This window comes from Chrysochloris asiatica, unplaced genomic scaffold (assembly GCF_000296735.1).
Source record: "Chrysochloris asiatica unplaced genomic scaffold, ChrAsi1.0 scaffold00015, whole genome shotgun sequence".
NCBI classification, from domain to species: domain Eukaryota; kingdom Metazoa; phylum Chordata; class Mammalia; order Afrosoricida; family Chrysochloridae; genus Chrysochloris; species Chrysochloris asiatica.
In genome coordinates this window covers 17466132-17478558 of record NW_006408533.1, presented here as the reverse complement: position 1 = coordinate 17478558, position 12427 = coordinate 17466132, and the positions used below count along the sequence as shown (strand labels likewise).

General features: G+C 41.1%; 1 protein-coding gene across 4 annotated transcripts in view; it reads right to left on the bottom strand.

Moving 5' to 3' along the window:
• Window positions 1-11928, bottom strand: part of ELP2 (elongator acetyltransferase complex subunit 2) — a 55543-nt gene extending 43615 nt beyond the window's left edge. For all 4 annotated transcript variants that reach the window (XM_006835075.1, XM_006835076.1, XM_006835078.1 and 1 more), the window contains exons 1-2: window positions 11739-11928; window positions 3854-3932 (exon numbers count right to left, since the gene is read on the bottom strand). In XM_006835075.1, coding sequence (XP_006835138.1) covers window positions 3854-3932; window positions 11739-11876 — 217 coding nt within the window. In that variant the 5' untranslated portion in view covers window positions 11877-11928. The remainder of the gene's footprint in view (window positions 1-3853; window positions 3933-11738) is intronic.
• Window positions 11929-12427: the final 499 nt, after the last annotated feature.

The window sequence follows — 12427 nt, the reverse complement described above, 5'->3', positions numbered from 1 at the left end:
TCCAGTGCTTAACCCACAGCACCACACCAGGAAATTAATCAATCTCAAAAAGGACAAATATTATATGAGACTACTGTAGTAAATATTAAGAAAAGGTTTTCTTGATAAAAGATACATTCTATGATGATTACCAGGAGGAGGGGAAGGAAAATTATTCACGGGTTATAGGGTAGACACATGTTAACTTGGATGACATAGCAGGCAGTATATAAGAGAGGACAGAAGAAAGATGAAGGGAGTGGGAGACAGAGGGATGAATGCAAGAGTTCAAGTGAATAGAGGTAAACACTAATGGTACAGGGAGCGGATTGCAATCATTGTAATGAAATGAAGTATATCACTTGTTGAATGTAAAACTGATGAACTACTCTTTAAACCTTCATTCAGTTCACAATAAAAAGTTAAAAATAAAAGGAAGAATTTTCTCATGAACTTTTTGAAGCCCCCATGTATTAAGCGATTGACAGTTAAATATATCTGATTTTATTGAAACTTGGAAATGCTTTATATGATGGTACAGTCAACGGTGCTACCATGGATATGATACGTGCCTTTGATGTCAGACACATATTTCAAAACAGCTCTTTTAAACATTTATAACTAGTTGATAGAAGAACAAAAAACAGATGGGAGGAGGGGAATAACGGGAGTACACAATTTTGGTTTGGATTTTCCATTTATGTTTGTATTCTGGCTATGTGCTCACTATTTACAAAAAGAAAGTACAATATAGTATATAACACATTAGATTTGTACTCAGAAGTTAGTTACAGGTTCAAGCCCCAATTCTGCTTCCAGACAACTGTGACCTTCGCCTTAAATTTCTTCATGTCACATATACTAAGTCACTATCTCTATGATTTTGAGAATGATAGGTTCATGAAATTTGTTAAAAATCAGATATTAAAAATATGAAATGGCATTATTAAAATTTCATATGTCACATGAATTAGAAGGGTCATCTTAGAATTATTTGGAAGTTAGAGGAAATTAAAAATTGTTAAGGATTCTAGTTCTACATTGGAGGTCAGTGCCTCCATATGATAAGCACTGGACTGCAAACCACAAGGTCAGTGGTTTGAGCCCATCAGCTGCTCTGTGGGGCAAAGATGAGGCTTTCTGTTCCCACAAAGATATGCAGCCTCGGAAACCCTAAACAGGGTCGCTATGAGTCGGAAGTGACTCTATGGTACTTAACGACAACAGTGCTACACAAGCAATTCATTTCATATAACCTGTTTTAGCAATTCATACAACTACAATTGTGTTTTAATGCTACACCAACAGTTGTCCTTTGTACTATTTAATGGATTTCACTAATGTAACACACATCCTGTGTTATCAGCTGAAATAAGCATATTATACTTTCTTTTAATATCACAGAGAAAATCATAGCAAACTCTCGCTAATTCAGGAAATTTTGAATTTGTGCCTAAGACATTTGTTAAATGAAAAACAAAACTAAATTAGGTCCATCAGAATATTGTAATAAACTAAAAACCACACCAAACCCCCTGCCATCGAGTCAATTCCAACTCACATCCATCTGACAGAGTAGAACTGTCCCATAGGATTCCCCAGGCTGTAAGTCTTTATGAAAAGACACTGTCACATCTTTTTCCCTTGGAGCAGCTGATGCGTTTGATGTAGCAGTCAAGCTTTAACCAATGCACAACCAGGCTTCCTACTGAATATTACAATTGTGGTATAGGGTTTCAGATGAGTGCTAGTAAGTTTGAACTGCTGACCTCGCAGTTATAATTCCAGTGTTTATCCTAGAGCACCACAACAGGACTAGTTAATAGGTATATATAATAGGTATACATAGACCATACAAGTGGAAGAAATATGAGGCTTTCGGCTCCAGTGAAGAGTTAAAGCCTCAGAAGCTCTACACAGGGTCGCTATGAGTTGGAAGCGACTCAACAGAACTTAATAACAAGCCTATATAAACAAAAGATCTCTGGTATCCTCAAAAATCTTTTATACAATGAAACCTATGAGAGTCTGAACATAATGGGACTGCACTGTTTCTCCTGGTCCCACAAGTTTTCTGTCTTTGAAGGTGTACAGTTGTACCACTTTTCTATCACACATTCTAGGACAAAATTTTTAGAGTTTTCATTCTGTGACAGGTTTCTGCCTTACACAGGTTCTGGCTTTCTATGGTAAAAAGTCTTGAGACCAAAAATTTGAGAATTACTGACTAGATTGTCTCCAACTTTCTTTCATCTCTATATTCATTGACTCCAAATTTTAAACGAGCATATTGGTTGCTTTTTAACACTGTGCTTTCAAAATCCTATGGGATCGCTTCAGCTATGGGGGTCAAGGAGTTGGAACAGACTGGACAGCAACAGGTTTTGTTTTTTAAATATGTTATTGTAGTTGTTAAGTGCCATCAAGTCAGTTCCTACTCATGGAGTTTCTGAGGAGCAGCTGGTGAGTTTGAATCACCGACCTTACGGTTCAAACCAACCTTGAGGTGAAGTGCTAATCCTTATACCTTACACCTATTGCAATATTTGATAGTTCTGGTGTGGTTCTGGAGGATAAGCACTGGACTGCTAACCACAAGGTTGGCAGTTCCAACCCACCAGCCACTCCTTGGAAATCCTACGTAGGATCACTATGAATCACAACCAACTAAACAGCACTTAACAAAAACAACAATGAAACATCAAGTGGCTTTTGAAAATCTCCACTGTACAGAACGGGACTGAAAACAGTGAATAATTTCTTTGTATTACTACAAAAATAATTTGGGACTCAAGTGTCCTTGGAGTTAGTCCAGTTCTTCACTTTTCAGATGGTTGTTAAGTGCCGTCGAGTCGATTCTGACCCATAGAAACCCTGTAGAGGATTTCCAAGGAGCAGCTGATGAGCTTGAACAACCAATCTTGCAGTTCAAATGACTTTGCAGTCTGACGCATTACCCACAGCGCCACATCAGGACTCCTGAGGTGCAAATTGAGGTCAGAAAAGATGCTACAGTGGCTCCTGGACAAAGAGCTACTGCAACTGGTTTTGAAACATCTTCAGTAAAATTTTACTTACATGTGATATTAATGATACTATTCAACACTTTTAAGAAACTGGTTCAATTATAAATATTATGCAGTCGTACCAAAGGAAGAAGCTATTCATGTCCTGACATAAAATAATCTTTAAAGTGAATCATTAAATGGCAAAGTCAAAGTGATGAACAGTGCAAATAATATGCTAAAATGTGGGTTAAAATTTTTAAATGAGGTATAATGTACAAATCTGCTTATACACGCAAAAGGTATGTCTGCAAGGGAACAGAGGAACAGACAACAATTCTTGACCTAGCAAGAGGAGCTAGGTGGTTGAGGAGGGACAGAAACAAGACATTTCATTGAATGTCCTTTTTTTCCTTTGGGGTTTAAATCATATGGATTAAAAAATATATACAAATTTCCAAAAAAAAAAGATGCCATGTAGTGCCTAAAGGAAGCAATAGCTTACTCCATGACAAAAATTTAGAAGTTGAGTGGCTCTGAATTCCAGCACTGGCCCCATCACAGGGCCCTGCTATAGGCTTTCAAACCAATGGTTGTGGGAAACGAGTCTTGCCACAATCAAGGGATGTCTCTACTCTCATCATAAGCACTGCTGTGTTACCAACCAGATAATTTCTTACATGGTTTCAACAAGAGACTACAAAATACTCTGCAGGTCAGATATTTCACTCAGCCTACTATGAAGATTTCTCTTACTGATCTAATTTCTAAACTGCACAACATTAACTGAAATCAAATTCACATATAAAATAAGTGACTAATCACACTTTTTCAGAAAACACTGAGAACTTTATCAGGTTAATACTTACAACCATCCTGTTTACAAATCCACTGTACACAATTGACTCGAGCAGTGTGGCCATTCAGGTTGGTAATAACAATCCTTTTCTTTAAGAAGAAAACAATAGTTAGTAAATTACAATTAATTCAGAGTAATTACTAAATAAAGGTCTCATGTTCTGAATCTTTGAATATCAGAATTAACTCAAAACAGATTCATCTTCCATAGTTCATAACTTTTTCACTGTGCCTTGTCATCCATTCATTGTCATCTATCCCTGCCTTTGCCGTCACTCTCCACATTCCCAGCATGGGAATTCTTGCCAAATGAGCTCTCAGGTCATCTGTCTAGTTCCTGTTCAGCTTCCCACAGTGTCCACATCCTTCTTGTCTCGGTGCTCGATAATCAAGATAAGACAAGAAGCCTTTTCCCAGTGATCCCCCAGGGCTTACTTCTGGCAGGCTTGCACCAGCTTGTGGGTTTTGTTGCTAGAAAACCTTTCAATAGAAATTTGTGATTGATGGGTACAAATTCAAGGTAACAATAATTTCAATCACTTTGCATGCCATGGCTGATCAGGTGGTAGTGGCTTTTATGTTCAAACGACACAAGGTCACAGAGCTATAAATATTAACATCCTCACACATCAGACTGCCACCGGGCTGCCTAGTGCTGGCTCCCACGCAACTCTCAGATTGCTACACTTGTCAACGCCACCCTCCACTTGAGCTTTCTTTATTTCTTTGTCTGATGAAGAGTTTAACTCTGTGACCTTCTCTTTATAATCCCTTTCTCTACTTCATGCCAGCAGCACTGGCTTCATATATGCTTACATGCCAGTCAGATTTCTTTTAAGGGAGGAAAAGGTACCCAGACGTAAATGTGCATATAGTTCAGTGTGGTTTATCTAAGGTTGGGAAACAATTTCTTTTACAAGGTTCCAGTTCATATGTGCATGAGTTTATTCCAAACAAAACGTGTTTAAACATGGCTTTATGATCAGTGGATGGACTTAGACAAGTTCTCTCAGTGTATATTACTGCCTCCTCAGGGTGCTCTTAATGAAAATTAAAAAGGATACTGAAACACAAAACAAAACATGGTGAATGAAGATCAGCTAGCTTTTAAAAGTGCTGACCTTTTTCCATTAGTCTTATTTTAAACAAAACTGAAGCTAACAAAGTTTGAAGAAAATTAAAAACTGCACCGATAAGAAGGAGGCCAGGAAACTTGTCCAGAATGTTGGCACGTCATAGCAATGCACCGGGCTGAATCTTCAAGAGCAGCAAGGGCTGTCCTATAGTAATTCTGGCGGGAAATCTTGCCCCATTCACCCTACAGCCCTGATCTTGCTCCTTCAGACTTCTTTTTGTTCCCAAGACTAAAGAACATTAAGAAGAAACACAATTTGAGTCCTTTGAGCGTGCTACAACTGCAATTTTGTTGTACATCGAAGAGCACACACATTTTCAGGGGGAGGTGGAAACCCTGCCTACAGAAGTGGATAGACTTATGTGGAGGATAAGTGGAGAAACAACAGCTTCACGTTTGGATAAATTAGTTTCATAACGGTTTCTATGATTTTATAGAATACTTTTTTGATTTACCCTCATAGTTCACTGTCTCTCTCACTAAAGTGAGAATGAGTTACTTATTATTTTGTATCAATACCACCCAACCTAGGGCTAACCCAAAGGGCCCTCAAAAAGTTCCTTAATGAATATCATCCCCCAAAACTTTATCTCAGAATCTGATATTATCTGACTTCTGAATTTAACTAATTACCCAGCTAGCTAACAAAACAAAGTGATTTTATGCTCTGTATACTTTTTTTTTTAATGTAACTTTTTATTGTGAATTGAGTGATAGTTTACAGGCCATATCATTAGTTTTACATTCAACAAATCATATACTTTGTTTCACTACAATGATTATAATCCCCTCTACGGACCATCCATTAACAGTATTTCTATTCATTTTAGGTCTTTTTTCCCCCCATTCAGGCATATGTAATAATTTAAACCAATACCAGATGGCACATTCTATAGCCTGCCTCCTGGCCACTAAGTCCCTCTCTTCCCATGAATCTAGAGTCCTCAGCTGCTCCCTCTCTCCATGTTCCCATCTCTGCCTCCCTCTCTGGTGTCGCTGCTTCTCTGGGTAAAGTCCCACATTCCGCTCGTGCTCTTCTCCTTTGATGGTCCTAGGGTCCACTGTTCCTGGACTGTAAGATTAACTACTCCCTCTGTATACTTTTTTGATATGTTTAAATTCCCTTAAGATGGTCATTAAGTTATTAAAATAAAACATTTGATAGTAAACAGAAGCACAAATCCACCAAATCTGCTGCAGAAAGATGTGGCTACAACAGCTGAGTCAGTCCTTAGCTGATGGTCGCTGTAAACTTTCCCAAAGGTTTTATGTGCTTTCTCTGCTATTTAGTAAACACGTGGCAAATACCAAAATTCACAACAACTTATATAACTGAAGGTGCTGATAAATCCTGGAGGAAATTCCAAAATAGGAACAGCTAGAAAACAATTACTTTAAAGAGAAATTCCCTATAAATATATATGTAAGTTCTAGGCTTGGGAAGAGAGATTTTTTTTTTTTTTAATTGCTTGTAAACAAATCTCACATACAGTTAGTTGGCCCTCTGTATTGCAGGTCCTGCATCCATGGCTTTAACCATTCGCAAGTCAAAAATATTGGATGGTGTAGGGGAGTGAATTTCAAAGAGTAAAACTTGAATATGCTATGCACCAAACCCAATGCTGAATCCACATGAATGCAATATGTAAGTATACTCTATTGGTGACCACATCCGTCACCAATAAGGGAAAAACAGCAAGGAAAGCTGTGAGCTAAGCCCTACAACGTTCAATAGACTCCTGTGAACCCAGGTGGAGACCTGGTTGGCCATCAGTGTGGCAAGACCTGGGAACTCTTAGGCCCAGAGTCAGTAACATAGCCACAGAAGACCTGAGTGGTGAGTGAAGCATCCAGCTGATAAGAAGAGAGGGCATATGCATAAGAACACCCACACTTGCAGATAACATGCTCTTGACCTGGATTCAATGACTAGATGATCAGAGCTCAACTAGAAGAAGAAAGAAGAAGAAGAAAAAATAATAATCTGATACAATTTGATGATGAACTTGACCCACACCTATGGATGCAGTAGCTCAAAAGAGGGAACAAATCTTTACTGCAAGGATCATTCCCACCTCCTCCATACACAGAGTAGATAGGGATAGGCAACTTGGACATTGGCTACCCAAAATGGGGGACTTCAAAGGCAAGAAGTAACTGGCTTACAAGCTTTCATGAGGGAACCTAGATCCAGAGGGCATGGAGGAAGGTAGAATCTCCACTGAATAGTATCCAATCTGTCTAGGTGGGGCTGATGAAATAAAATGCGGATAGGTCTTTTGTGATACAATAGTGAATAACTGTTATCAGGACTGACTGTGAGGGTTGGAAATGTAAAGGTAGATGTTTTGTAGCAAGGAGAGTAGTGATTAACTTTGCAGTTTAGGAGCGGAGGTCCCTGGGACTATCAAGGGAGAAGAGCAGAGAACAGAACCCTACCTAAAGAAGCAGTGACGTCAGACATGGAGGCAGAGACGAAGACGTGGAGAGATGGAGCGGCTGAGGACTTTAGACCCAGAGAGGGAGAGGGGTGGGGCTGGGGAGGCAGGCTTGCAGGGTATACCCTGTGGTTGGTTGATGATGCATGGAGGGGATTGTAACCATGGCAATGAAACGAAATATGATAAGATGATGAATGTAAAACTAATGTTCTCCCATGTAAACCATCACATAATTCATAATAAAACATTAAAAAAAAATTAGCCTGCTATATTTGGTCAGACATTCAATTAACTCACCAGTAATAAAGTGAAGAGGACTTAAAACATTTACTGATGACAATCATGGAGCACAGCCTTTGTATGGATTACATCTCAATGTAAAGAAAACAAAAATCCTAACCACTGGACCAATAATCAACATTCTTATCAATGGAGAAAAGATTGAAGTTGTCAAGGACTTCATTCTTCTTGGATCAACTATCAACACTCGTGGAAGTAGCAGTCAAGAAATCAAAGGATGTACTGCATTAGGCAAATCTGCTGCACAAGACCTTTTCAAATTGCTGAAGAGCAAAGATGTCAGCTTGAGGACTAAGGTGTGCCTGACCCAAGCCATGGTATTTTCAATAACCTCATATGCATGTGAAAGCTGGACAGAGAATAAGGAAGACCTTAGAAGAATTGATGCTTTTGAGCCATAGTGTTAGAGGAGAATACTGAAAGTGCCACAGGCTGCCAAAAGAACCAATCGATCCGTTTTGGAAGAAGTGCAGCTAGAGTGCTCCTTGGAGGCCAAGATGGCCAAACTTCGTCTCTCATACTTCAGACATATTGTCAAGAGGCACCAGTTGCTGGAGAAGGATATCGTGTTTGGTAAGGAGCTCTGGTAGCATAGTGGTTACTAATCGGGCTGTGAACTGCAAGGTCAGCAGTTCGAAACTACCAGCTGTTTCGCAAGAGAAAGATGAGGCTTTCTGCTCCCGTAAACATTTACAGCCTTGGAAACCCTGTACAGGGTCACTATGAGTCAGAACTGACTCCATGGTACTTAACAACAACAACAAGGTGGCAGGTCAGAGAAAATGAGGAAGACTCCCAATGAGATGGATTGGCCAAGTGGCAGCATCGATGAACTCAAGCGTGGCAACAGTAGTTAAGGCAGTGTTTCGTTCTGCTGTGCATAAGGTCACTATGAATCAGTCCCGATTCAATGGCACCTAACAACAACAACAACAAATGTGATGGCTGGAACTGCGGTTGCCTTGGCAGGGCCATATCAAATGATTTTGAGGGCCTTGATAGCACTTACCAACAACAATATGGCCTGTGGGCCAGATATTCCCCACCCCTGGTCTGCATGAACCTCATCTATATAGCCTCACCCACCCTGAGACTGTGGAATCCTGGTGTGGTGCTGTGGACTAATGTATCAGACTGCAAAGTCATTTGAACTGCAAGGTTGATGGTTCAAGCTCACCAGCTGCTCCTTGGAAACCCTATACAGGGTTGTTAAAGGTCAGAATTGACTCGATGGCACTTAACAACAACTCTGAGACTAGAAGAACTAGATGGTGTCTGGTTACCAACACTGACCATGTGACAAGGGTCACAAAAAACAGACCCTGATAGGAGACAAATGTAGAACAAAACCTTAAATTCCTTTTAAAAAACAAACAGAGGTACTGGAGCAGTGGAGGACTCCAAGACCATTGTCCTGAGATACTTACTGTACTCTAGAAACCTTTAACAGAAACTAGCTAAATAACAGATTGGCTCAGAAATTAAGGCATACCCACATGACCCACATGAGTACTGTGCTCCTTTAAGACAATTATCTACATGAGATCAAATGGTCAACAATTCCTTTAAAACAAAGATGAGAATGTCAGAAGGCAGGGAAACTAGATTAATGAACAGCCAGATCAAAAACACTGTTACCCCCACACACTGTTAACAACGCAACAAATATCACTGAACAGTTTGTGTAGAACTTAATGAACGGGAACCTAAAGTACTTTGTAAACCTTCATGTTAAAAACCACAGTTATTAAGAGAAAAATAAAGTCATAATGGGGGGGGGGGGTAATAAACAGCATGGACAGTAATATAGAGACAAACCCAGGGTTTGTATGATACAAAACTGACAGCAATTTTTGTGGGTGGAAATTTCATTTTAAGAGGTAACAAATCAAGTACAACTAAGTTTATGAGAAAATCAATAAAATACTTTTTAAATGCATGACCAAAATAAGAAGCAAAAGCAACCAAGTAGCAAGCAAGTTCAAAATATGGGAAATTTCATATATAAATTTGTATCTGCAAAATAGTGAATAATTGCTATCAGGACTGACTATGAGGGTTGGAAATGAAAAGGTAGACATTTTGTAGCAAAACGAGAGGAGTAGATGACTTTGCAGTCCAGGAGCAGAGGTCCCTGGGACCATCAAGGGAGAAGAGCAGAATGCACTACCCTATCCAGAGAAGCAAGGAGCTCTGGTAGCGTAGTGGTTACAAATTGGGCTACGAACCTCAGGGTCAGCAGTTTGAAACCACCAGCTGTTCGGCAGGAGAAAGATGAGGCTTTCTGCTCCCGTAAAGATTTCCAGCCTCGAAACCCTTTACAGGGTCGATGAGTCAGTTCCCACTCCACAGCACATAACCACTACCACCACCACCCAGAGCAGCAGTGATGCCAGAGATGGAGGCAGGGACGATGACATGGAGAGACAGAGCAGCTGGGGACTTTAGACCCAGAGAAGGAGAGGGGCTGTGTGCTGATGACCAGCGGGGCAAGCTTGCAGGGTATATATACCCTTTGGTTGGTTAATGATGCATGGAGTGGATTGTAACCATGGCAATGAAATGATGTATCGATAGCATGAATGTAAAACTAATGTTCTCCCATGTAAACTATCACATAATTCACAATAAAACATTTTAAAAAACAGGTTTGAATGGAACTCTTGATCAAATTAATAAATAAAGCAAGGCAGCAAAAAATATATATAGCCATCTCCTGAACTGTGTTTTAATTTTCAGCATTTTTTAGAAAATATTGAGTCTTGTTTCCAATAGCAACACTACTGTATAGTCCAAAATTAGATATTGGGAACGGGTCATAAAGAACTCTGTGAAGCATGCAAAAACTATTCACTTTACAAATTTGATAAGAGGGTCAAAACTGGGTGAAAGTAATGGATACGTTCAAAGAATATTAACTCCTGCCAAAAACCAGTGTTTAGGATCCCCACCCACTGCGGCCTTTTTGGGGAATGGAACTTTCTTTAAAAAGTCCGGTCGCAAAAATATAAGTAGTATTTCTTTTAAAGTAAATACAACAAAAGTTTATTGCACAACCCTAAGGTGTGGTGCTTTGGGTTAATGTACCCGACTGCAAAGTCTCTTTGATCTGCAAGGTTGGCAATTCAAGCTCACCTGCTGCTCCTTGGAAACCCTATACAGGGTCACTATGGGTGGAACCGGCACTATGGTACTTAACAATAAAGAAAACATGGGAACACATCTGTCTCAGAAATACATTCAGAATGCTCCCTAGGAGCAAGGAAGGCCAGTCTTCGTTGTTTCACATACTTATTTAGACTTGTTATCAGGAGTGACTAATCTCTGGAGTAGAGCATTACGCTTGGTAGAGGATCAGCGAAAAAGAGTTAGACCCTCAGTGAGATGGTGGGACACAGTGGCAGCAACCAATGGATTCAAACACAGCACCGACTGTGAGGAAGGTGCAGGACCGGGAAGTGTTTTGTTGTATTGGGAACCGGCTCGCTTTGATTAAGAATCAACTCCATGACACCTAACAAGGGAAATACGTATATGAGATGGTATGTGTGGAATGACAGCTTAATTTACACCAAAACTGCAAATCTTTTAAATGCTAAATTGATTTTTTAACAGTAACCAACAGATCTGTGTTGGATAAAATGCAGCTAGAGTGCTCCTAGGAAGCCAAGATGGCCAAACTTCGTCTATCATACTTGGGACATATTGTCAGGAGGGACCAGTCACTGGAGAAGGATATCATGTTTGGTAAGGTGGACGGTCAGAGAAAAAGGGAAAGCGAGATGGATTGGCAATATGGCAGCACCGATTGACTCAAGCTTGGCAACAATTGTGAGGCTGGCCCAGGATCCGGCAGTGTTTCATTCTGCTGTGCATAATAAGGTCGCTATGAGTCGGTACTGACTCGATGGCACCTAACAACACAACAGTTCCCAAGAAGCGATGAAAGTCTCAGAGTGCATTGAACGCGGCGGATAATAATTCCGCCAGGCTCGGCCCCAGAAGCGTCATCCCGCTTACCTGAGGATCATACAGCACCACAGAGCAGGAGGTACCGAAGGCCAGAAGCCCTCCCGGCCCAGGGCTCCAGCTCAGGGCTCCCCGCACCCGGTTAGGGCAGCAAAACACATGTGCCGTCTCCAACACCGGAGCCACCATGTTGCAGGTTGGTCTGCGGCCAAGAACTGGAACGCACTTCCGCCCTTGGAACGGAACTACTTGCCAGGCGGCCTACCACGCCTTACATCACCCGGACCCTCTTTCCAAAGCAGCCAGGGGTAGGGTGAAGGAGGCCCCGCCCCTTGCCGGGCACACCCCTTGTCGGGCACACCCTCTGCAGTCACTTAAACTGCTCTGGCGCGGGACCGAGACTACTTGTTCCCATCTCCCAGACTGTGATTTGAGACACAAATCCGGCTTCCTTTCCAAGGGCCCAATACGAGTAGCTCGGAACTCTCTAAGGGGACCCAAGACTTTCGTACTAAGGCAGCGTCAGGAACATCCCACTATCTATTTCAGCCGGGCTCCCAGCTGTGGACGGGGCCGGCTTCAGGGCCTTTGACAACAAAAGGGCCACAACAGACATTAGCGTTATATAGGTTCGGTCCACGTCTCTGCATTCTCCAGACTCTACGTGCTCCGCGGCACCGACGAACACGCGGAGAAGCGGATCACTCGGCCGGGAACTGGGTTTTGGAGCATCATTGCGC